The sequence below is a fragment of the Denticeps clupeoides genome, chromosome 6, assembly GCF_900700375.1.
Source record: "Denticeps clupeoides chromosome 6, fDenClu1.1, whole genome shotgun sequence".
Classification (NCBI taxonomy): Eukaryota; Metazoa; Chordata; class Actinopteri; order Clupeiformes; family Denticipitidae; genus Denticeps; species Denticeps clupeoides.
The window spans coordinates 8458331-8485062 of record NC_041712.1 but is presented as its reverse complement, the minus strand read 5'-3'; the positions used below and the strand labels follow the sequence as shown (position 1 = coordinate 8485062).

General features: G+C 40.3%; 2 protein-coding genes across 9 annotated transcripts; one reads left to right on the top strand and one right to left on the bottom strand.

Annotated features, from left to right (window-relative positions):
- The first annotated feature begins 1039 nt into the window (after window positions 1-1039).
- On the top strand, window positions 1040-20067 carry tex14 (testis expressed 14, intercellular bridge forming factor). 8 transcript variants are annotated; one of them, XM_028984881.1, is made up of 27 exons: window positions 1040-1093; window positions 1836-1971; window positions 3054-3168; window positions 4656-4821; window positions 7341-7480; window positions 7734-7815; window positions 8007-8140; window positions 8226-8342; window positions 8724-8844; window positions 8941-9119; window positions 9279-9427; window positions 9515-9705; window positions 9818-9899; window positions 10144-10709; window positions 11206-11261; window positions 11470-11546; window positions 11875-12042; window positions 12371-12462; window positions 12571-12651; window positions 14529-14601; window positions 16360-16414; window positions 16968-17083; window positions 17589-17722; window positions 18254-18329; window positions 18402-18557; window positions 19126-19199; window positions 19468-20067. In XM_028984881.1, exons 1-27 carry the CDS (start codon window positions 1088-1090, stop codon window positions 19555-19557), a joined length of 3432 nt encoding a protein of 1143 aa, XP_028840714.1. In that variant the 5' UTR covers window positions 1040-1087; the 3' UTR covers window positions 19558-20067. The 8 variants fall into 8 exon arrangements, with proteins under 8 accessions (XP_028840714.1, XP_028840713.1, XP_028840711.1 ...); XM_028984880.1 differs by having other exon boundaries at window positions 18399-18557; XM_028984878.1 differs by having other exon boundaries at window positions 18254-18557; window positions 19471-20067.
- Window positions 20068-21737: 1670 nt separating this feature from the next.
- Window positions 21738-25921, bottom strand: LOC114793150 (spindle and kinetochore-associated protein 2-like). Its single transcript, XM_028984886.1, has 6 exons — window positions 25803-25921; window positions 23630-23719; window positions 23278-23454; window positions 22831-22899; window positions 22691-22730; window positions 21738-22411 (listed from the first exon to the last, which is right to left on the bottom strand). Exons 1-6 carry the CDS (start codon window positions 25833-25835, stop codon window positions 22404-22406), a joined length of 417 nt encoding a protein of 138 aa, XP_028840719.1. The 5' UTR covers window positions 25836-25921; the 3' UTR covers window positions 21738-22403.
- Window positions 25922-26732: the final 811 nt, after the last annotated feature.

Here is a 26732-nt window from a genome sequence, read left to right as displayed (position 1 = left end):
AATGGTCCAGAAGACCATTCATGGAAGGAACAACAAAGAGTCAGTGTACCCAGTTTCAGTGGAGAAGCAGACTGGGGTGGTGGTCCTTGTTTTTAAGAAGGGGGACCAGAGGGTGTGTTCCAACTATAGGGTTGAAGAGGGAACTACGGCAGAAAGGAAGGCTCTCAATTTACCGGTCAATCTACGTCCCAATCCTTACATATAGTCATGAGCTTTGGTAATGACCAAAAGAACGAGATCGCGGATACAAGCTGCCGAAATAAGTTTCCTCCGTAGGGTGGCCGGGCGCAGTCTTAGAGATAGGGTGAGGAGCTCGGACACTCGGGAGGGACTCGCACATCGAGAGGTGGCCAGTTGAGGTGGTTTAACTTTTTCCATTACTAGAAGTTTTAAATCATTCATGTTAAATGCTACAAATGTGCATGCCCCAACATAGCCTGAGCATTTAAGTGGAAAGCCCTTATTAATTTTCCCATAGCTAATGTCCATTGCTGCCTTTGAGGACAACAAGGTCATGTCCTCTTTATTTTTCATTCATTCATGAAAAGAAAATTATCCATGCATTAATGCCACTGGTTGCCCATTAAAATACTGGATACAGCCTCATCTCTATTATAAAATATAAATACTTATAAATATTTAAATACTTGGGTTATATAGATCGAATTAGTTTTCATACTCGTTTTATCTAATTTATTTACATAATCACATAATGAGTTCAGAAATAAGACTGTTGTTTTATTATTATGTGTTAGATATGTAAATATGTAATTCTTCTGTATTTCAGACAGTTAGCATCTGTAACAAATCAAAACCACATATATTAAATCTATTAATTAATAACATGAATAATGTTTCACAGGTTTTTGATAGAGATAGTCTTATTTTAGTCGACCAGTGCACAGCAATAATTATATATATTTCGCTATAGCTTGGTTTAAACCCGACACGTGGAAGCGGAATAACGTTTCATGTTCGCGTTTTAGACGTTCATATAACATCCGGGGTCTTGTAGTTTAATAGAAAGCTCCGCCCATATTCCAGAATTATCTACCGCCAGTTTTCTTCACTCTGCGTCGCCACCTTTATGAAGGTGAGTTACTTTTATGCAAAAGAGATTAAAGCTGTTTAATTCAACAAGTGTTGGAATCAGAAGAATATTTAGACAGTCAGTCTGGAGTGCAGAAGCCACTCAGTTGCTTTATTTTGGACCGGCGGCTGAGATGACTGTCTTCACGCTCGGTTGAAAGTGGGGCCGGTGGATCCCTCTTGTGGCGCTGCAAAAAATATTCACTTTCACGTTTATTGAAATTCATTTCTGAAACAGCGTTTTTATACATTATACAAAATGCAGTCGTCAGACACTTTCTGACAAATGCGAGTTCTCGGCTGCTGCATATGTCGAAAGTGACTAGCAGCAATTTCCGACACGACAAGCTGTCAGGTGTATCCCGACTTTACCTTAAAGTTAGTGACCTTTGAAGCCCACGAGGAAAGAGTTTGGTCTCCAAAATTAAAAATATATCTTCTTAAGAACATAGTTAAGGCACCTTAACGATAACCTTAATGCGTGGAGATTGAGATTTTTTTGCACGGGTATTGAAATTCCCAGACCGCATGCTATGATAATGCATATTGTTCCAAGTGCAGAACCTATTAGGAATTTATCATAGGTTGCATATTTTACGTGCACTCATTTTAGGTATATTTGTTGACACAGTTGTCATTTTGCTTGATAAGGTTCCTCTGAATTGGACCTGGTGTCCTGGCAGATTCTGCACAGTGAAGTGCTGAGTGAGGTTATCCCTGCTTTTCTTGTGCCTCGGGTTCTGTAGGCTGCCATGGCTGCCACAATACATGTGCCCTGTCCGGTCCGCCTAGGCAAAGTGAAAGCTGGAGGTCCTAATGCAGAGCTTCATATGTATACAACAGAGAAGAACCTGAACAAGATGGAGAAGCTTCTCAAAAACGGTACTGAGCAAGAACATTAACATTTGTTACTCTATAGGGACAATGTATTAGCTGCACAGTAGGGGTCAAATATCAGACTGGGATTCTTTCAAACAAATATCGTCAAGCTTCAGTTCAATAGGGATCGACGTTTAGCAGTGATACTCACAAATTTTCTATTATTCCCCAAATATTTTCACAGCATTGCTTGCGCCAGAAAGTTAAAAAAAAAAGACACTTTTACATTGCTGTGCTGAGCGTTGCCACGCCTGTGCTGCATGCACACCCATCATCAAGCATGATGCATGATGCAACAGCTTAGGCTCTGACAGCAGTGTATCAGAAGATTGTAACTCATGTGAATTCTTTGTTCCGCTCTGATAATGATTAAGATTTTATACATTAATGATAAACGCTCTCTCCGAATTACGTCCCCCAGGTCTACAGTAGGGCATGCTACACACAATATGACAAAACTGCTTTCAATTTACGTACCACACAAGAGCACACGCACATTTGGGTGCTGACATGTTTTTGTACTAAATTGGTTAATTTATTTTGGTTATAGTATAGGATATATATGGATAGAGAGAGAAAAATATATATATACATTTTTAAGGTGCCCTGACTTGACTTTCTTTGCTTTTGCTGTTTGTGGGGCAGTGGTGGCCTAGCAGTTAAGGAGGCGGCCCCAAAAAGTAAAGGAGCGAGTGGGAAATTCTCTGGGCAGACAAAATATGAGAAAGGGGAGGTAACCTTTCCCCTTATGTCAACATAACGGGACAAATTCCAGATCTGACCATCTGAGCTGCTGCTCTCTGAATGGTGGAGCAGAATGTCCAAAGCACTCTTTATACATATCACCATTTCTAACCACTGCATCACAGACAGGCTAGGGGAACTCAAATTAATGTTAAATAATCTCACAAAGTGAAATAAAACAAGTGAAAGCTCATGGGACCTTTTTTAAGTATTTAATTATGTAACACAATAGAGTGTATAGTATTTACATTTTTAGAATTATATTTATTAGAATTATATATTTGACTGACTTGAAAAAAAAAAGTACTTTTATGACTTTTTCCTTTGTCTGGAACATGTAGGTGTGGATGTGGACTGTGCGAATAATTTAGGACAAACCCCTCTGTTCTGTGCTTGTCTGCTGGGCCTGACCAATGCTGTTGAGCTCCTGCTGCGTTATGGTGCTGACCCCAACCAGTAAGGCCCTCTGATGGTTAACGTCGATAAAACTATACAGTGTTCAGAATTAAAAAATAAATACGACATGATGAAATAAATAACCATATGAATAAATAGGAGAATGATATTTAGTAGTAACATAAAATTGTGAAATTAACACATTTTGATATGCATCTAATTATTGTGAAATATATTGCATTCTGCTGTATAAATGTACTTATTATTCTGAATATAATAGTTTTACCCAGCAACACAGATTATTTCAAAGGCCTTTTATTTCATTCCAGCAGTTTTTATTCCAAAATTCCTTTTTTCAGAGTCAGCCTTTTATTTCAAAATTACCTACTTATTTCATAATGCAACTTTTCAGCAGAATGACTTCGTCTGTCAATCAAGAGAGAAAGGGCGATGCTAGTTGTGCGATTGGCTGTTCCTTTGCTCAGAAATAAGACATAGCACAGGAAGTGTCAATTTAGGTCTTCTGCCTACATGCATTCTCCTATGCAGTAAAGGACGAAATAAAACTTAAGCACGGGACGTTTGTGATGGTCCATGGCTGCAGGAGAAAAGATAAGATAAGATAAGATAAACCTTTATTAGTCCCACAAGTGGGACTCAGTGAGTTACTCAGAGAAATTGCTAATCGCTTAGAATAGTCGTTCCCAACCTAGAGATCGCAGGTGGTCCGTATGGTTGCCAAAAACCATTACAGTTTTTAAAATCCAAATAACAAACCCAATAACGTAATCAACGCTGTATAATCCTGTAGGCTGTAAATCATGGTCCGGGTCAGGTCAGGTTTGTACTCAATTTCTATAATCTTAGTCAGGCTCGGGTCCCTTCCCCTAGCACTCAACGCGTGCAAAGAAATCCGGGCTTTTAAAAAGCTGTACATTGTAAGGTGAAGCAGTTGTTTATATATAAAGTACTCCTATTTTTCACGATAATTAGCTGTATATTAAAATGTGTTAAAATGTTTTACAATTTTATGTTTCTATTATACATCATTCTCTTATTTATTCATTTTTTTAAATTTCATTATGTTGTATTTATTTTTGTGAAAGTAAAGTGATTGTCATTGTGAAACAGTGCAGCACACGGTGCACACAACAAAATGTGTCCTCTGTTTTTAACCATCATCCTTGGTGAGCAGTGGGCAGCCATGACAGGCGCCCGGGGAGCAGTGTGTGGGGACGGTGCTTTGCTCAGTGGCACCTCAGTGGCACCTTGGTGGCTCGGGATTAGAACCGGCAACCTTCTGATTACGGGGCAACTTCCTTAACCGCTAGGCCACCACCGCCCCATTTTTATACTCTTTGGAGTTCCATAAACATATAACGTTAAAAAATAAGAGTTTCAATGTGTGTTGAGGAGTTTAACATTGCCAAGTGAAAGTGAAATTGTGTGAAAAAGTTTGTAATATATCTTAACCTTTAATACTCCAATATTTTTCCTGTTGACATATATAAAAAATATTAGCATCAAATTTCCTTTTTTGTTGATAGTCGCTGCATGGACCTTAGCACACCAGTGCATGCTGCAGTGTTTTCCTGTAACCCCTGGTTGGTGAGTGAGGTACTGGATGCTGGAGGGGACCTCAGATTGCATGACGCTGAGGGTCGCAAGCCTCAGGACTGGGCAGAAGCTGGAGCCCAAGAGCACAGTACCAGGGTATGTCATACCTTCATCACACAGTTTGTGAGCCTGGGTTGTATCACTTTAGGAGTTTTGTAAGTGTGATTTGGAATACTTTGAGTTCTACCTCAATCCTGCTGTCCTAAATGTTTCACACTTTATAGTCCCACAAATGGGGATTTTACATTTTCATGGCAGAAAGTGGACAGTACAAGATTAGAGCAGCAAAAAATAAATAGCATAAATACTATGTAGACAGTATAATATATAAAGTTCACTATACAATTAAATAATTTTGAAATAATTTTGGATGAGTGTGATAAAAAAAAAATCTCTGTGTGTGTGTATATACAGGGAGTGCAGAATTATTAGGCAAGTTGTATTTTTGAGGAATAGTTTTATTATTGAACAACCATGTTCTCAATGAACCCAAAAAACTCATTAATATCAAAGCTGAATGTTTTTGGAAGTAGTTTTTAGTTTGTTTTTATTTGTAGCTATTTTATGGCGATATCTGTATGTGCAGGTTACTATTACTGTGCATACTTATTAGGCAACTTAACAAAAAACAAATATATACCCATTTCAATTATTTATTTTTACCAATGAAACCAATATAACATCTCCACATTCACAAATATACAATTCTGACATTCAAAAACAAAACAACCAATATAGCCACCTTTCTTTGCAAGGACACTCAAAAGCCTGCCATCCATGGATTCTGTCAGTGTTTTGATCTGTTCACCATCAACATTGCGTGCAGCAGCAACCACAGCCTCCCAGACACTGTTCAGAGAGGTGTACTGTTTTCCCTCCTTGTAAATCTCACATTTGATGATGGACCACGGGTTCTCAATGGGGTTCAGATCAGGTGAACAAGGAGGCCATGTCATTCGTTTTTCTTCTTTTATATATCCTTTCTTGCCAGCCACGCTGTGGAGTACTTGGACGCGTGTGATGGAGCATTGTCCTGCATGAAAATCATGTTTTTCTTGAAGGATGCAGACTTCTTCCTGTTCCACTGCTTGAAGAAGGTGTCTTCCAGAAACTGGCAGTAGGACTGGGAGTTGAGCTTGACTCCATCCTCAACCTGAAAAGGCCCCACAAGCTCATCTTTGATGATACCAGCCCAAACCAGTACTCCACCTCCACCTTGCTGGCGTCTGAGTCGGACTGGAGCTCTCTGCCCTTTACCAATCCACCCACGGGCCCATCCATCTGGCCCATCAAGACTCACTCTCATTTCATCAGTCCATAAAACCATAAAATCAGTCTTGAGATATTTCTTGGCCCAGTCTTGAAGTTTCAGCTTGTGTGTCTTGTTCAGTTGTGGTCGTCTTTCAGCCTTTCTTACCTTGGCCATGTCTCTGAGTATTGCACACCTTGTGCTTTTGGGCGCTCCAGTGAAATATGGCCAAACTGGTGGCAAGTGGCATCTTGGCAGCTGCACGCTTGACTTTTCTCAGTTCATGGGCAGTTCATAGTTAAAGCGGGACAATTGTTTTGAATATATTTGGCCATTATAAAATCCCGTTTTATAAGTCTTAACCTTAGCTAAGCTAGGCTAAGCTAGCGAAGCTATGCATTCCTGTGTTCAAGTCAGCCTCCAAACTACGTTTTGGCTAAACGTAGGCATTAACTATTTAGACTGTTCTTAGCGGTTTAGTTAACTTTTTTCAAACTTTGAAGGTTTCCTAAAGAAATTCACCTCAGTTTACAAATCTTAACCTTAGCTAAGCTAGCAAAGCTATGCATCCCTGTGTTCAAGTCAGCCTCCAAACAACGTTTTGGTTAAACGTAAGAACTATAATACGGGATTTTATAATGGCCAAATATAATCAAAACAGTTGTTTAGCCTTACCAGGGTTTGTCGTTCGACAGCAATGTAAAGAGTTTTTTGTGATTATTTTATATTTGTAGAATATTGTATTTTGAAAGCACTGGGCAATCGCATATCACAATATTGATCTCAATAATCGCAATATGTCTTTTTCACCAAATCGTGCAGCCCTATTTTTGACTTTTCTGAGCCTGTCAAGTCCTTCTTTTGACCCATTTTGCCAAAGGAAAGGAAGTTGCCTATTAATTATGCACACCTGATATAGGGTGTTGATGTCATTAGACCACACCCCTTCTCATTACAGAGATGCACATCACCTAATATGCTTAATTGGTAGTAGGCTTTCGAGCCTATACAGCTTGGAGTAAGACAATATGCATGAAGAGGATGATATGGACAAAATACCCATTTGCCTAATAATTCTGCACTCCCTGTGTGTGTGTGTGTGTGTGTGTGTGTGTATATGTGCATACATACTGGACAGAGGGGATATATATACACATATTGTGTGTGTGTATATGTGTACACACACACACACACACACACACACACACACACACATATATATAAAACAAAAGTGTGCACATATAAGCACTATGGTGTATTGAATGTGTGTTTGTTTGTATTTGTTACAGCTGCAGGCAATAAGATAATGTGTATGTCCATTACAGAGTGCCAGTGAAATAACAGTGAGTTAATATCCCCTCTGCAGATGCAGGCCTTCCTGAAGGCCTGTGCTCATCACATGCAGAGTCTGTTGCAGACTCTTCTCCCAGGAGAGAAGCACAGCACCTTAACATCCTGTAAATATCTGCTGCCTTCCCTCACTCTGAAGGAGTTACTCAGGCCAGGGTAGGTCCTAACCTGGAGAAAGGTGGACTGAAGGTGTAATTAAAATTTAACCCAGCACATATTCTTTTTCCCTTATTGCAATATTTCAGTGTGGAACTTTATTATTCCAAAAGTATTTCATTGTCATACAGAAGGATTTTTAGAAAGGCAGAAATTTGCAGTTGTATGAGTGTTTATATAGACATACTTTGAAAAATTGGTTTGTGTTAACTTTCTGTGACAGTTAATGTTCACTGACTCTTGACTGCTTTAGGGGTGCAGACCTTTTGCTTAATAAGAAAGTGACCATCAAGGACCCTGTTAATGAAGTTGTCCAATGCTACGGCTTTGGAAAGGTAAAGATTTTTAGGATGTCTAAGATTTGCTCTGTTTTGTATCTGGAAATTTTTAATTATTTGATGAAGATGCATCATTACTGACAGAGGTTAGTATTATTAAAACAGCGAATGGGGTACTATTGCAGTGTTTATCACACACTACTATGTCTGGTCTCTGAATTTGGTGACCTTCCACACTATGTTTATAGCTGTGTTTGAAAAAGCATGGAGAGCTACCAGGCTTGCTGGCGTGGCTGACACTGATATCTGAAACAGAACTTTCACAGCCTGAAGATGAGCCCCTCGTCACTTTCTACTGTGGCGACTTCAGCAAAATGAGCAAGTAAGTCTTTATGAACAAATAATGTATAAACACACACACAATAAATGTAGACGTACACTTGTGAACTTTTACTTCATCGTATCAGTTACAGCTGGAAAGGAAATCGTGTCACTGTGACAGATCTGTGGTCCAGGAAAAGCAGACAGCGAGGCAGAGAGGAGATCTACAAAGACCTTGTTGTGAAAGAACTGGAATACTGCAGGTACACCTGTAAAAGGAGGAACAATATTCATGTAAGAAAAATGAGCCGAGCACGTGTCTGAGTGATTTCAGACTATCCATTAACCTGCTGTGGAGATTTACAAAAGCATGGTTAGTTTCCCCTACTATAATCTGTTCTCTAGGTTCCTCACAGCCATACTTTGTTTTTACGGTTCCATAAATAAGGATCATTCCATTAAGCTTACATGATTTCTGCTTTATTCACATTTTGCTTTTGTAATGATTTTGCATATCAGATCACAAGTTAATGTGTGGTGAAAAAAATATTCAAGTATAAATTCATAAAGTCTCCAAATCTTACACATTCCACCTTTCACAAGATGCCAGATTTGATCAAATGTTGTGTCACATTTTTTTTTAGTTACCTGTTCCATCCCCATCTTATGCAGCTGTTAGCTGTGTGTATGGATTCAGAGTTAAATCTGCGCCTGGTGTTTGAGAGGGTCTATATTGGCACTCTACACAGCCTCTTGCATCATAAAGTAAACACATGCTCTCATATTTGAATACAAGCCACTTAAATGACAGTTTCATGTATGTGCTCCAGATCATTGGAGATTGTGTGTTTGTCCCTACAGTATGATGAGTTCCCAGTACTGTCTGAAGAAAAGGTGATGTGTGTTCTGCTGCAAGTGTGTGAGGCTCTGATGTTTCTGCATGGCCATGAGCTGGTGCTCAGGTCTCTTTCCTCACACACTGTCCTCATGGTGCAGCCAGCACTCGCCAAAATCACTTGCCTGGGCTTTATGGTGCCAATGTAAGGCTCATTCACTCACACCCTCTCTAACACACGCACTCTTTGAGTTACCTATTTCTGGAACGCTAATGTTCCACACCCACCATACACATAAACTCATATATTACACATTTGAAGCTCTGTCTATGTAACTGTGTTTGTTCGCATGTTTCTATGTAGTGAGAGAACTGGGCCTGTCTCCACACCTTTGCTGCCCCTTCCTCCAGTGCTGTATAACTGGGCAGCACCCGAGGTGGTTCGTCGACGAGGCTGCACAGAAAAAGCTGACCTCTACAGCTTTTGTGCTCTTATCCAGGAGTTTTACACAAGTTAACGCATGCCATACCTGCACTTTCATTTTTGTGCTAAAGATATGCCGACATGTCTGTGTGATCTATTCCTGTGTGTGGCTTCAGATGCAGAGCCATGGGGGAAGGAAAGTCCCCTCAGTATTAGGCAAGTGATAGATTCAGGTTGGGCCCTGACAGCGGACCCCTCTGTACCTCCCCCCTATTACCAGATGCTACAGACTGGGCTGCTGCCACGTGCCCAGAATCGTGTCGGGACACTCCACCAGCTACGCTACACACTTCGCTGTGATCTAAGGGTGCAGACACACTAAGCTTCACAAACTGGATTATATTCATTTTGATACCGTGTTGATTTGTACAGGTCTCTGTGTAGTTTGCATCATATTAGTTTATGTGTTATATGTCCAGGACATGGCTGAGAGACAACTTGGTAGGAGGGCATCCCTGAACAACAGTCCCGAGACAAGGTCACACAACCATTTAGACAAAAGTGAGTTGACAAACATACACAGATCGCACAAAAGATCAGAAACTGATGAGTAAAAGTCAGGGGTCGGGAACCCGTGGCTCCCGTACACAAGTTGTGTAGAGTTAGAGTTATTTTACATGTTCTATTTTGTGGTTACTGGGTCCAAATGGCTCTTCGAGTGTTAAAGGTTGCTGACCCCTGGGATATAAGTGAAGAAATGTCAAAAATTAATCAAAATTTAAAAATGTCTTCTGTTGTTGATCAGATAGACAGGCTTCTCAGGAGGAGCTTGATGACAGCCTGGAAAGTGAAACAGAAGATCTGCAAATAAAATACGCTGAGAGATGGTGGGCTGGAGATCAAGAGGGACGGAGGATCACCACTGACACCAAAGGATGTAGAGAAACACTGGGGAGAGGGAGAATAAAGGTGAAAACCAGGCAGTCTACTGGTGGACAAAAGAGGGAAGTTCAGTGGGCGGTGCCTGAGCTGGAGATGCCTGAGGACGAGCCTGAAGACATCATCCATTGTATCATTCTGAACCAGACACTGTGTCGCAAGCTGCTGCAGGAGTGTGAGCAAATCCTGGATAAACTTCAGCTCCAAACCTGGATTGACTCACAGCCTTATACCTATGATGACGTGGATGAACAAGTGCAAGCCAATGCTATTTTACCTCAAGCGGCAGGTCCCCCACAGATAGAGCTCCAAGACTGGTTTGTGCCAGCAACAAGGATTCTTTGTCCAGCTAAGTGCCCGTCCACCTCTGAGTCCTGTCTCAGCATCTACACCTCAGCCATGGATAACAGTCTGTTCCATCAGGATATACAGGTATGTAACTTATTGGTACCAGCATTATATGTCAGGATTCAGGATTCATGGGTGGTAGTAGCCTAGTGGGTAACACACTCGCCTATGAACCAGAAGACCCGGGTTCGAATCCCACTTACTACCAGTTGTGTCCCTGAGCAAGACACTTAACCCTAAATTGCTCCAGGGAGACTGTCCCTGTAACTGCTGATTGTAAGTCGCTCTGGATAAGGGCGTCTGATAAATGCTGTAAATGTAATTCATAATATTTTTTAATTCCGGCTGACTGAAATATTACCCTGAGTTTCTGTGCTGAGCAAAGCTCCCATTGAATAGAATTGCGTAGAATGACTCAGTAAAGTATAAAAGTCAGCTATACATTTCAAGTACTGTTCATCTAATTTATTGGGTGATTAATTGCAAGTATGTAATACATAGTAATCCCTCAATACTAGTAATAGAGAGGGAGCATGTGGAATGTGTGCTTGATAGAATAGGTTGTAATTCTGTGATTCAGCAGGCTGGTGGAGAGGAGCCCACCAGAGACCAATACATGCCTGGCCTGCAGCCCAGGTATTCTTTTCAATACAATCAAACCTCTACTCAAACCAGGATTACAACTTAAATCTCAACATGTGCAGATAAACACCACACAGATTCTGAATACAATGACAACATAGGCACAAGTACTGTAAGACTTTAGGACAGGTACACAGGCCAACACAACATGCATACAGAATATGTGTAATTCCACATGCAAGTGTTTTTTTTTAATCTTCAGTGCAACCATGGCATCGGCCAAAGAACATCCTCTTCAGGCAAGGCCCTCGGAGTTACACATCAAACCTCAATGGGCACGTGAGTTTACAGAGAAAAGGATGCAGACCACGTGTCCATCTCAGTTCTGAAGGCCACTATTCCAAAATCTTGAAAATATTCATGGTACTGATTTTTTTGTAATATATCTAGATAAGAACTGAATGTGGAAGTCTTTGGATTTTTCAGGGGCAGGTGTAATGAGTTGACAAGGAGGAGACATTATGTTTAATATTAGTTGGGCATCTGGAATGAGTTGGACACAGAAAATGGTGCATGCAAAAGTGACAATCCCAAGAATATTTATTCTGCATTCTGTATAGCATCAATCAGCCTCTATGTATGCACCCAATTTTGTCTGGCTTGTCAGGAGAGGCCACTGATTTGGTGGCTTTGATGACCCAGGGGCCTCCTGGGGCTTCAGCCGGCAGAAGTGAGAACAGTGAGCTCGTAAACGTTCACCAGGACTGCTTGGCATGCAGTACTGATAAACAGCATTACACAAAACTGGAGCACAACTGTAGGAGCTTTCTATCCGGTAACTACCTTACAGAAGTTGTTGTTGCACATAGGTGGTAAACTGAAAGGACATCTGTCCAGATTAAATATTACTCATATTTTGTGGACACATTTAAATAAAAATTAGATTTGATCTTTATTTCTTTATTATATTAATGTAGTATCATACAGTACAATCTGTATTAGCAGTAGTATACACTGTATATCCAGTAGAATTATTAGTGGTCATTAAAGGGGAATTAGTACTGGCAATTCGTCTGCATGATTGAACTAGTTAAACAGTTAGTTACTGTGGTCGGCTAATGTGTTCTATGCACTTAGCTGCTGTTTGTTTGTTGTTGTCTTAGATCCAGATGATGACAGTGAGGAAGATTATAAAACTTTTAGCAGGACACTGGAACGGACACACAGGATGCCAGTAGGAACAGAAGAGAGTAAGGTGAGCAGATAGAGCCCCCTGTGTACTTGTTATAAATGCAAGCCTTCAATCTGACAAACATATTATCCTGTTGTGTGTGTGGGTGTGTGCGCACGTGTGTGTGGAAAGGATGGAAGCTCAGCAGCAAACTATAGCAAGTGTTTAGTAGAACAATGTAGCAAGTTCCTCACTCCAAGACCTGATACAGAGGTATGACTTGATACAGAGCCATGCATACACATCCAAATATTGTCATATTGTTTAGTAGGTGAAATTGACTCTATGTTCTGGTTGGGACTAGTGTTGTTCTCGTCAATTAAATTTATGACAAAATATGTTCTTCAATGAAACCTTTAGCCGTGATGAAGACGAGATGTAAATGCTGGTAATGTGATGATGAATGATGATTAAAAGCAAGACTAAATATGGTTTACAAGATAAAAACTATACTACAAACTATCTTAATTTATGTTGACGAAAACAAGACAAGGCGTTATTTCCTCTCGTGTTATTATATTGTGTATCTCCCATCCAGCCAAACAGATATTTTTTATAGTGAAGTGATTGTCACATGTGATACACAGCAGCACAGCACACGATACACACAGTGAAATTTGTCCTCTGCATTTAACCCATCACCCTTTGGTGAGCAGTGGGCAGCCATGACAGGCGCCCAGAGAGCAGTGTGTGGGGACGGTGCTTTGGTCAGTGGCACCTCAGTGGCACCTTGGCGGATCAGGATTCGAACCTGCAACCTTCTGATTACGGGGTCGCTTCCTTAACCACTAGGCCACCACTGCCCCAATTGTCACTTATTGTCACTTCCACAATATGTAATTGCTGCATTAATTAGATTTCTGGATACTTCTGATGGGTGAGCAGATGGATGGGAGAAATAGAGTCAGAATAAAAAAAACTTAATCCCGAAGGAAATTGCTTATGCTACAACTGCACAGAGGGAAAGACATACAATGAATGTACAAGACATACAACAAGTTCACAGAGAGCCTGAGAGACAGACTTAACATTTATGAGTATAAATAAAAATAAAATAAAAATAAGTATGTAGTAATGGATAAAGCAGCATTGCACATTATGTAAGAGTTAAAAGAGTCAATAAATGAGTTATTGCACAGTAAAAACAGCATCAGTAGACAGTTGCTCAGAAGAGCAGCAGCTGAAGAATCATATTGCACAACCCCATGTTTACATACTTACAGATAGTGAGTGTAAGGTAGAGAGGGGGGGCACTTATTGTGTGAGTGACTGACAGAGGGGTGAGTTAAAAAGTCTGATAGCTGTGGGAAGGAAGGATGTCCCGTGGCGTTCAGTGGAGCATTTCAAACTTGTTAGTCTATTGCTGAAAAAACTCCTCTGCCCCTCCGCAGCACTGTGCAGTGGGTGATCAGCAATAACAAGGGACAATAACAAACAAAACGGCACGAGGATACAAACGGAAAGTAACCTGCCGGCGTAAGGCACAACATCTAGAACATAAACGAACACAGGTAACACAATGTCCACATTAATGTCTGTGCGCTGCGGTTCAGGTTTTATGGAGTCCCGATCCATTAAGCCTAAATGGCGTCAGGTGGGATCAGGGCTCCGTAGTCAAGTCCACTTGTTCGTTGGCGAGGATACTGGAGAGGTCCACACCTGTCAGCGTGTGCGCGGTGTGGTGCGCGAAGCTTGCGCCGTTGTCCCATGCGTCTCCCTCGCTGCTGACCTCCTCCTCCAAAGGGGGACGTATTGTTAGGAACTGTTTTAACTCATGCAGAGTTAACAATTTTGTTTAGTTCCGTGTCATTTGGGATTTTAATTATTACACACTAACAGGAACGGTTGGCAGTTATTTGAGAAACTATTTTTTTTGGTGGGGGCAGTGGTTGGCCAAGGTGCCTCTAAGCAAAGTACTGTCCCCACACACTGCTCCCCGAGCACCTTTCATGGCTGCCCACTACTCACCAAGGGTGATGGTTAAAAGCAGACAATGACAATCACTTTCACTTCAAATTCAAACAAATGCAAAAGCCAACAGAGTATTTTTAGGTTTTATTTATGAATGTATGCATGCTTGTATGTCTCAGAGTTTCTGCCCAGAAGCTAATCTGCATGTGACAATGGAGGTGTGCCAGTCCAGCTCAGAAACAAAGGCACAAGGTAGCTTCATTATCTCTCTCTATGAACATCTTCAGTGTGCATGTAGTGACCATGTTAACAGTGACAGCCTGTGTTGCAGAGTGCTTATCCTACTTTATATTATATTATTTTATATTACTCATCACCGTACATTGATGTTCTCACAATATATGTAACATTCTCTAATAATAGTTTTGCTATGTGAATGTTGAATGAATGTTTTATGTAATTAAGCAAAGTTGTTAATGGTATTAAAGGATCTATTAATTTGATTCATTGTGCTCAGCCATATAATTTTAATTGCCATTAACAAATAACAAATTGCCATTCATTTAAAAAGAACTATGTAAAGTAAAAAAATGTGAAAGAGATTTCCATTTTTATCGTAAAAATGTATTATGTGTGTGTGTGTGTATATATATATTAGAGGTGGGCATAGATTAATTTTCTTAATCTAGATTAATCTCACTGTAATCTTGGAATTAATATAGATTAATCTAACTGTAATCCAAATTAATCTAGATTAATCTATATTTTAAATTAATCTAGATTAATCTAGATTAAAATGGCTCCTTTGAATTCTGAATTCTGAATATTCTGAATTCAGAATATGTGTGCTACCAAATAATGACTAAAAGTAAGTCTTTGAGAACAGGTTTCTCAAGCCAGGTGGCGCATTAGAACAGGGGCTCATCTCCTGTTTCCAAAATGCATCACAAACTGCTTGAGAAAGCTGTTCTACTATGATAATTGGTGATGAAAATACATTATGTTCAATAAGATGTACTTGTGTTTACCAACTGTTTATTCAGTTAAATAGCTGCATCCATGTTACCACGTCACGTTTGATGTGGTAATTTCACAGTTCGAAGACTCGTTCTCGCCCCCTACAGTGCAATTCGGCTAGGTATACATCCGCGCTAAAATATCAAGGTGAAAGTCATCATAGTGTAAATTGTTCTTCTTCTGCGTTGTGTAACTTTTTGATTTAGTTTCTTGAGCCACAAATGATGAGCTGACACCCAAGAGATTTTCTGTGCAAAGTGTATTCTGTACAAAAAGCAAGGTCGCGTCAGAACATCGCGTCTTTCTGCACCTCTCTACTCACGCCATGTGTCCAAGAGAACTGAACATTAACATAAAGCATTCACAATTTACAATACTGCATACCTGTACAAAAAGCAAGGTCACGTCAGAACATCGCGTCAGAACATCGCGTCACACATCGCGTCTTTCTGCACCTCTCTCTACAGTATTTCTACAGTATTAAAAGAACATAAAAAAAATATTCGCAAAATATTCCTAATATGTACATAAATTAAAATGAAAGAAATAACTTTTTGCACACAAACCCCACGTACCTCTCACAGCTCACGGCATGTGTCCAAGAGACCTGAACCGGGTCTCAAAAACAAAATAAAGGTCTTTAGGAAATAAGAAAGTAAAAGACACAAGAAAGAAGAAATATATTTATAAATCTAGTGTAACCAACTGCGGCACAATAGCTTGCGTAGTATAGACCCAGCTCCCAACCCAACTTTGTGAATAGATTAACGGCGATATTTTTTTTATCGCCGATAAGAGTCTTGCGTTAACGCAGCACGTTAACACCGATAACGGCCCACCACTAATATATATATATATATATATGAATGAACTAGTGATAATCGATATTAGCACCTTTGTTTGTGCTCTACCTACCTTTGCAGCAGCAGTCCTTTCTCCTGCTGCAGGTAACACAATATTTGTGCCGTACCATAATTGCACTGTGTTGATCAGGTAACCAGATGCTACAGGAGGCAGTGCGGGAGCGGAACCTCCCTCCATTGATCAGGTACAATGACCTTTACCTTTCACACATTCTCCCTGCTTTCTGTTATGTGTTATAGCCAATATTCGTGGTGGGCATAGTCAGATCCTACTGGTCTGCTCGTATTACTCTTTAAACGGTTTGCATATTTTGCTGTATAGTTTTTGGAATTCTTTCATGTGTATTCAAATTAAATAACAGCTACACTGGAGTAACAGCTGCAGGTGGTTAAACAATATGTAACCCTAACCATCTTATTTGCTGCTTTGTTTGGATTGAGGTTGGATTTTCAGACTAGATAATGAACATGCATGTGAAATGACAGGACATAACGCTTGCGGCACCATATATTGTACCATTTTTTTTGCACAGTGCATCACTTCTCCACAATATTAACACTGCAGCAAATTCCAAAGGGGAATTTTGAATACTGCTTGGATTCACACCTTTTATTGGGTTATACACATTTCTCAATAAAGTAAATATATTAAATTAATTTTTTAAATGATTTAAATGTTTGGGATACTCTAATGAAAAAAGATGTCTAGATGAATGTGTATGTGTGTGTATGAGACAGTAAACCAGACCTGGTTGAAGAACTTTCAGACATTTCCAGCATCATCGGCTCCCCGTTGCAGAAGACAAGCTGTTCCATACAGAAGCCCAGTGTTAGTACACCATTCATCCCCCACAGTGAGCACCTCTAAATTATAGCTATTATCACAAATTATCAATAGATTACTGATTATGCGCTTTATTGTATAAATATGCTATTGATGCATTTACAGCTCTTTACAAATAAGACAGTTCTAGGGCAATTCCATACATACATTTTTTTAATGGCTGCCTCCTTCAAAGTGATGTTCCGCTGATTTAAATGATCAACAAAATCTCACCAAACAAAGTTTTCAGAACTGATCAGTTGGCCTTCCATTTAATGTAGGCTGAATGACAGCTACCTTGATCACTTCTTTAGACATTTTTTCTTATGTGACACTGATATGGAAGCCTTCGTATTTTACATCTATTTATTTTTTTATCAACATTTATACATTCAGTAATGATTATTCCATAATCATATGGAAAAATATATTTATAAAATCACTATTGTTAAGTATTGTTCTTTAATATAGCATATGTCCTGTCTGAAGCTGAATAGACTAGTGCCCTTTTCTCAGAGGCTGTTTTGTTTTTTAAGGCCCAAGTAGGAGGTGCTTTTTCCAAGAATCAGGTATCCCTTCTCTTCAGAGCCAACTGGAGACCACTCCGTGGTGCAGCCTTTCCCCATTTCCTCAGAGCACAGTTACATCAAGTGACATCACAGTTGGTCTGGTAAGGCCAATTTGGAGATTATACCTGCTATAAATGTCAGGATGGAGGACTCACTGCCTGACTCACAAACATGTTTTTTAATATAAATTAATATAAATGCACAGACACAACCATGAACATGTGAAACACAGCTAAAATGGCAATGTTCAGAACGTGACGATATGTAAAAATTATCCCTAATTTCAAATCTTTACACAAATTAAGGAGCAAGAACAGATTCTGTAACTAATTAATAGCATTATTTGGGTGAATGCAATTAATGCTATTAGTTACTGAATCTGTTTTTGCACCTTAATTTGTGTAAAGATTAGAAATCTTTTATTTAATTTGTATTTAGGAGGTAACACAATGTCCACATTAATGTCTGCTATTAATCACATAATTGAATGTTCTGCAGTTGGTAGATATTAAACAGACATTAATTCATTAAGGAATAACTTCAGGGAAGCCATAATGATCTGTCTTGTTCTCTGAGAAATGAACCAAATGCATTGTGATGTTTCTGTATCAGTGTATTTCCTTTGCATGCAGAACCCATCTGTATTCAACCCTCTGCAGAACTCTGATCAACATAGAGACGAATTTGAATTCTACACAGCGAATTCAGGTGGATTTCAAGTCATCAGGCCCTGTGACCAGCTAGGTAGACTTGAGCAAAATCTTACCACTTTCCCAGCAGATGAGAAACAGATTGTACTGGCAGGAGAGGTGGATCCAAATAAACATGTGTCAGACCACAACAACCTGTCTAGCTATGAAGAGGAGGCCACAAGAAGTGACCGGCCTTCAGATGAGGACTACATTTCAGCTACAGACAGTCCAAAGAACACGCCAGGTAAATCCATATGCATTTTCTCATGCATATGAGCAATATATACTTTTTATATATATATATGTGTGTGTGTGTGTGTGTATATGTATATATGCGCGCCTGTCCAAAAAAAAGTCTGACAGTGCAATATTTCTTTAGACTTGATTATGATTCTGCCATGTCTGTTTATTTTCATCCAGATTTGCATACATTTTTCACCAAGAGTCTCAATGGTGTTTAGGTTCTGTCACGCAAGAACAATGGATTAATTTTTTTTTCTCTGGAAAAACACTGACACAACTTCCTGTGTCAGTGTTGATGACGTCATTTCCGTGAATGAAAAAACATCTTTTCCATGACCACAGAATGTGTCTTCTCTTTAAGAAATTATCAGCTACTCACTGCATCAGTCAGGGTTAAATACCTTGTTGCCAGGTGAAATTTAACCATCACTGCAATAATTATCCATTGGGAGGCTCCTGCCTATTTGCTTTTATAAATCCAGGTCATGACATGTTTTTTTTGGACAGGCAGCGTATATCTACGGTCATGAGTTAAATGACGGAATTGGGCAGCTAGTTCTGTTTTTCAGGTCTTGAGTCAGAGCAATTGGATTCTGCTACATCACACTACACAGATCCAGCAATCACTATAAATGAAACGAAGGTTGGTATGTTTTAGAACTTTTATTTTATAAATATTTAAAAATGTAAAGAACACAAATAAATATATCTCGAACTGAATTGATCTATGACATGACATTTAGTGGGAGTGATGTGGGAGTTTGTAATTCAAAGAGCAAAGCAATTACAAAATGTAGTAAACAGGTTATGGGACACAGATAAGAATAGCTCATGGGAAGAATAGCTGGAAAAACAACACTCATTTGTCTGTCGCTGTATTTCATGCTTTTAATCACTCTCTTTTCCTCCAGCAGGTCCTGAATCTTATGAGCACCCCTGAAGTAGGTCCACCAAATTGTTCCCAACCAGCTTGTATTAACAAATCAAAAATTGACCTTTGAGCTTCTGGACGTTTGGGTTCCACGATAAAACAAAAGGTTGTTGTCACCAGCATTGTTACAAATGTGTTCTACATTGTACTCATTCATACATGTGTTTGTTTTTTTTTCATTGTTAAATTGTTAATTGATATTGTGTTATCATATCATGTGTTCATGTCCTCTGGTCATGTTCAGTTGTTAACTTAATTGTTTGTACTTCAAAGTTTTCTATTGTTACAAATTTGAACTGATAAATTTCTTAATTCAAAGTTCCTATTTCCTCTGGGTGTTGTATTAATATGCCCATTACAATTTACACTGTGGTCTTGATATGTTGGGTATTTTTGGTATGTGGTGGATGGTTTTGGTGAACAGTTAGGGTAAAAATTACTACCCCAGTGCAGCTTTCTAGTTTGCTAGCTGGAGTCATAGTTCATAGCTAATATTAGTTAATATATAGTTAATACTACTAACTTAGAATGTTTTTATCCACTTGAAACGGAAGATTTTGTGGGCAAGTTTGTTTTGTGATGTTTGGGCGCACACTGACAACTAATCTTCCCAAATGACATACAGTGAATAAAAATCTTAAAAACAACTTAACAGCTTTATCTGAATGTTATACTTTTAGCATTTCAAATGCGTATACATTTTGAATTCATACAAAGAAATCAGAACATTTAAGTATACAAGTTGAGTCATAATATATAAAGTGAAATGACACAGGGTATAAGTATTGAACACACTTTATTTAATACTTTGTAGAAAAGCCTTTGTTGGTGATTACAGCTTCTAAACTCTTGTATGGAGAGACCAGTCTGCATTGCTCAGGGGTGATTCTGGCCCATTCTTTCATACAAACTGCCTTTAAATCTTGTAGGTTCCTTGGACCTCTATTATTTTTTGATCTTTAGTTCTCTCCATAGATTTTCTATGGGAATTAGGTCAGATGATTGACTGGGCCATTCAAGCAACTTTATTTTCTTTCTTTGAAACCATTTCATTGTTTCCTTGGCCTTGTGTTTGGGATCACTGTCTTGCTGAAACGTTTCATTGTCAGCTTTCTGGTAGATGGCAGCAGATTTTTATTCAGAATGTCCCGGTACATTTCTCCATTCATCCTGCTTTCAATAGTATGAAGTCTGTCAGTTCTTCTTGCTGAGAAGCAGCCCCAAACCACTTGTTGGTATGGTGTTCTTGGGGTGGTGGGCAGTGCCATTTCTTCTCCAAGCATGGTCAAAAGTTCAATTTTGCTGTCATCTTAATATACTATAGTCTACCAATAATCCACAGGCTTCTCCAAATGCTGTTTCGCAACTTTTCGCAACCGAGCCTCAACATACTTTTTGCTCAGAAGTGGAGTCTTGTGTGGTGAACTTGGATGGATGCCATACTTTTCTTTGAAAGAGCCTGCTGATGCAAGGACTTCCTGCAGTTGTCCCTGAGTGGTTTTGAACTCTTCTGATTATTCTTAAGGCTCCTCGAACAGGGATATTATGTGGAGCACCTGATCGTGGCTAGTTTAACGTGAACTAATGCTTTCCATTTCCGGATAAAAGCCCACACACTGCTCACAGGAACATTGCATTTATAACCATTTCCTTCAGAATACTTTTCAGCAATAACATTACAAAGACCTTTGCTTTTGACCCATCATGAAGTCTTTCCTGTGTGCCTCCTGCGTAACGAGAAGCCTTCATAGGCCATCAATTACAACTAAAGTAGCTGATATCAATTAGTACTGATGGGTGGGCATGGTTTCTCTCTCAATACTGAGATTTCAGGTGATCTCCTGGCTTTCTATGCCATTCTGCACCTTATCTTCATGTGTTTAATATTTATACCCTGTGTCATTTCACTTTATTTATTATGACTCAACTTGTATACTTAAATGTTCTGATTTCTATGCATTAATTAAATATCTGGCTTGATGGCTACATCTGGTGGAAATCTTGTATCAGCTTACAAATCCCCTTACTGAAAAACTAAAGTTGATGTCAAACTTATTTTTCCCGCTGTATAAACCATGCAATTGCTACTCATCATAGTCAGACACTGGTTATTGAGCAGAATTCTCTCCTTTTAGTCTGTTCTTTAAGTCACATTGAGTGGTCGGTACCCAAAACAAAATAAGTCCAGAGGACTTTATTATACGCTCTGAGGTGGTTCAGAGTAGTTGAAAGATGCACTGTCACATCAAGTCCCTCTTTAATAATGTTGCTTTAATTTCCCAAACATTCATATTTAAAATGGGTCCCCAGCTGAATTATACAAAAACGTACCTTGCAAGACACCTTACATGGGATCGTATTGAGAAATAATGAATGTTAACAAAATAGTGCACTTTATATCCATATTTACAATTTTTTTTTTTTTTTAAACCACCTATATAAAAATATCTGTTCAGTCATCTTCACTTGATGGTCCTAATATTGAGCCATCTTCATTTTATAAATTCCTTCAGTCCTCTTCCTATCCTCACAAATCACACCTGCTTCTTCATTTTACTGTTTGGTACTTCTATCATTTCATTTCACTGGTAAGTCAGGGTGTCTATCTGGGTGTCCTACACTGGTCCCATGAAACATCCAGTCATGTTTCAACCCATGCAGTAGAAAGCATTGATCCTAACTCCAAACCCAGGCCCTGTGCGGTAACAGTGCATTTCGCCTACAGCAGTTAAACTTGGGAAGAGCACTGAGAATTATCAGAAAACCGTTATGATTGGCAAGATAAATATGCTGAGGTTGGCATTTGTGTGTCTCAGTGGATATGGATTCCCATGTCCCTTCTTATCCAGCAAGATGAGAGAGTGCCTCTGGAATATTTTCAGAACATTCTTCACGTTCTTGTCCACTGCACACAGTTTAGGCCACTAGGAAAAAGAGGATAAGGTTACTCATGGGGGTCAAAGTTCAGGGCAACCTAAATGCCAAAAAAAGATCCCTGGAAATACATTACAAACGTGATCTTTGGTACAAATGAAAAAACTAAAACACATTTGTGAAACTGTTGCTGATTCTTTGCATTGAAACCACTTTCCTGAACAAGGGAAAATGCTGACTGTGTTTTTGGTGAACAGGCTTTCAAGCAAATGTGTGTTTCTCACTGCAATGTACTTTGTCGCGTAAGCACATGTTATGAGCACACTTACAGTGGTTTGGTTCTGATGCACTGGAAGATTCTCCCGATGACTACAAGGAAAGGAGTGAAGAAAATTTCAGATGGAAACAGAAACACGTCCTCTTATAAAATAATACGTTGAGAAGTTAATTATTTAGATTCGTTGTGTACCTCCGTCGTCACAGGAGGTAAATGAAGGACATTAACGGCCTCCTGTTCCTGTGCGGTCAACGGTGGCACCTTAAAGACATTTTTATATGAGTGTGGGTACTTAATTCTGTAAAAGGGCTCATGTGTAACACAAGGGCTGGTAAACCACAATTCTTTCATGAGAAATCAGGAAAAAATAAAAATATATTACACGTATGTTTCCTGTAGAACGTATACTTAATCTTTTTTTATGCATAGATATTTATATTTAACCCTACATGCCCTGCATGGTTGCTTAAAGGGTGTGTCAAGTAACTGGATGTTAGGGCACTGGGAAATATTCCCACATTTGTTCTCCCACTGCGAGTACACGTGTGGCTTTTTCTTCAGACTACACAAATTGGCTTTTACGCCCATCTACAGAAGTGTTGCTGTGAGTGGACCACTCTGCCCTGGTGGCGCGTGTACCTCTACGTCAGCAGTCTTCTGCAGCTCCTGGGCCAGCTGAGCGTAAGTGTTGAGGTGTGCAACAACGGAGTCCATCAAGCGTTTCTGTTCAGTTGCAATCTCCTCCATCTGCACAACCAGCTCGGCATGCCGTGCTTTCGTGGCAGACAGGTTCTCCAGCAGTTTGACTGGATTTTCCTAAAGGTCCCACGTTATAAAAGGTCAGACATGCTTACTGGCTGAGAAAGTACTAATTGTCGCTCTTGCTCTCAAAATCATTCCCAAATGATCATTCTCTTGAAAATCATTCCCCAAGTAATTGAAACTCAGGGTGTTCATTGACAGAAATGCTCAGAAGCAGACCACAGCTCACCTCCAGTGCAGAAGCCTCTGGACCTCCAGACAGGAAGTCCTTCTTCAAACTCTTCTCCACATACTCTAGATCCGCCTCCACCTTCTGGAACTACAAGATATTCTGCTAAAGGGGTGTATGCTACGAAGAAGGTGAAGCTCCCAAAGTAAACCATGCAGAGGTTCCTTAAATCATTTTTATTTACGTAGAAGGGGGAGAAATGATCAGGAAGAAATACACCTTGTCTGGCAGCGTGCAGAAGACAGCCCCAAACCCTGAAACCCTATAAGCAATATTGCACTACTCTGAACATACTGGACAGCAGAGACAATACTGATAGGGTCCCAGGAATTGGGAGGATCAGCCGCCAGACCCGAACAGTGTGTGTGTGTCCCTGGTAGGGCAGCCACGCATGCTAAAAAGAACGCTAAAATACATGTATCCATCGGAATGCATGCTTGCGAGGTGCAATAATGAGAAACACTCCACCAGTTCTAGACCTCAGGAATGTGAACCACATTGGGTCAAATCCCACAGGGAGGGCAAGGTGGAGAGAGAGAGAGAGAGAGAGAGAGAGAGAAAAAAAAAAAAGTATTTTGTGATCTGAAAAACATTTTAACAGCAAACTGGAGTCTAACAGACTGGGGGAAAAAAAACTTGACTTCCCAATGCTTGGCTGCTCTCAGACGCTTTGACAATACTATTGCACTGCTAGCTGTCCAATACAGTAGTGCAATGAAGTCAGAGCACCTGTTAACAGCGCACTTCGTGGTGAAATGGAGGAGCCTTGAGAACCGCCACTGGCCAATGCCCTTTTAACATTGCACTGCTTTCATAACAGGGTCACCAGGAGTACAATATAAAAGGGGCACTGGACAGACAGAACGCATTCCAGGATCCGGACCGGGAGCAGGCGACCAACTGCAGTCGGAAGGGGAAATCACATAAAATAAAAACATTACAAATCAGAACAGACAACGCCGTCTTTATACTGGAAATGAGCCACGATGGGAGGCAAAAAAAAAAAAAAAAAAAAGATTTATATTAAATCGAGTGTTGCGAAGCAGCCACTGTGAAAAACCCATTTCCATAAACAGGCCGCTTTGACCATTTTTCTATGACTTACCTACTCGATGAGTACGTGATCGATCCTCTACCGTATCGAGGGTTTTTTTTTTTGTACACAAGACGCGTGTAAAAACAGAACAGCGCCACCTAGCCCTCAGCCCTGAGACAATGTTTTCAAAGAACGTTAACTTGACGTGCTGAAACGTGAACTTTTAAAAAATAAAAAAAAAAGTGGAAGTATTCCTCGCTGGGAGAAACGCGCCCAGCGCTGTTAATCCGTCTCGGCTGGAGAACAGCGGGACAGGGGGACGCGTGTCTTCACTTGTTCCTCGACATTCCACCCCGCGGCGACCGCAAACTTTCCACGTCGCGCACGGTCCCCCCTTTCCCCGCAACCCGTGGATTAAAAACCATCCGCGGTCCGAGACACGCGACCCGCCGCGGCGGGAAACGGGGGGGCGGCGAGCCCGACGAAGCGTGCGCGGGGTGCTTCTGTGAAACGAGTTACGACCATTTATCCATTTATTCGATTGTTCGGGCGCGTAAAAAGAGCGCCGCGTTGTGCGCGGCCGAGCTCCCCGGGTTGGGCGCCGCTGCTCCGGACGCTCGCAGGAAGCCAGTTTGGACTAGTCGAGCTAGGCTAGCGCTTTAGCCGGACAAGCTAAGCTAAGCCGCCTGGAGAGCGAACCTCCACCGCTCACTTTCTTTATTCTGCACCGGAGAAACTATTACAGTCGGGAGGGCGGATATATAATATGCACATATATACATATATTATATATACATATATTGTGTAGAGAAGCAAAAAAAAAAAACCCAAGTTTGCTCGTGTTACGTTCATGTGGCTCCGCGGAGGAGCGCGTTAACGGGCACGTAGCGAGAGCTCGGCGGGCTCGGAGGACTCGGCCTCGGTAAACGTGAACGTTCCCCGAGACGGACCGTGCACGCCGCCCCCCCCACATCCATAGCATGCATCCGAGGAGGAGAGGCTGGAAAAACAAGGCTCTGATTCGCGATCCCCGTAACAAGATCCCTGCCCGTTCGTGCTCCTGTTTCAGCACCACCGAGAAGCCGAAAGCGTGTCTGTTTCGGCCGTGAAATGTTAGGCTGGAGCCCCTTAACTTACCATCGCCTCCAGCTTATCAACTGCTGTCTCCATGTTGAATAGTTTACATTCCTGAAGCGGCCCCGTAAATATGAAGGCAGCGGCGCATGTTAGCCCCGCTCTGATTGGTCAGCTGTCAGGAATAGTGGGCTGTGATTGGCCGGCGGAGAGGCGCCGCAGCAGGGAGAAAAGGGGGAGTTCGCAAAATGGCGTGCGGGGCCACGGTTGGACTAATTCATTCAAAAACCACCATTGGACGGCGCCTCCGACACGGCTGCCGTAATTGGGTGGCAACTTAGCAGACTTTTGCTCGAAGTAGCACATAATGTTCATGCTGGAGACTGAAATGGCATCACAATGTTACTCAAACTGCAGGTCTGCGTATTCTGGTGAATTATGATTTTATGTACTCCCAATTTTCACAATTTCCCCCCTCTGCCAGAATAATACGATCCAGAATGAACTCTAATAGCCAAGTTGCGAATGTGTGGTGTGCATTGAGTTTCAGTAAACATGAATCGTGGTTTGAACTACTGTAATGATACAACTATTGTAACCCATTATTATAATTTTTTTAGTTTGTGCATTGCGTTTAGTTGCGTTTTTAAGTAAAAGGAAACATGACGTTCTCTACATGACGTTAGGTTCTCTATTATTAAACTATCCCATATATTTTAAAGCCAGGCAAACAACACATTAACCCGACATGTTTACAATACCCCTAAAATTGCACCTTTTACTTTTTTTGTTGAGTTTAAACATGTCACAAAGGTAATGAATATAAAATATTTAGCATGAAATCATTAAAGGAAATTTTACACTCACATATACTTACTAATTGTCTGTAAATATGTTTCAATATTTCTCTTCAGAAATAGTTTTAATAAATTTTCTGAAGAAAATTGAGTATCATTAAGTTTCACTTTCTTTATTCTGCACCGGAGAAACTAT

Bases quoted from the DNA above. Each gene is read 5' to 3' on its own strand.
- tex14 (XM_028984877.1), top strand. The intron at 7,816-8,006 runs GTAAAGATTTTT...CTATGTTTATAG, and splicing joins AATGCTACGGCTTTGGAAAG to CTGTGTTTGAAAAAGCATGG. The intron at 14,602-16,359 runs GTAGCTTCATTA...TGTGTTGATCAG, and splicing joins CTCAGAAACAAAGGCACAAG to GTAACCAGATGCTACAGGAG.
- LOC114793150 (XM_028984886.1), bottom strand. From the start codon at position 25,835: ATGGAGACAGCAGTTGATAAGCTGGAGGCGATG. The intron at 23,455-23,629 runs GTGAGCTGTGGT...TGGGACCTTTAG, and splicing joins CAGAGGCTTCTGCACTGGAG to GAAAATCCAGTCAAACTGCT. The intron at 22,731-22,830 runs GTACACAACGAA...CTTTCCTTGTAG, and splicing joins TACCTCCTGTGACGACGGAG to TCATCGGGAGAATCTTCCAG.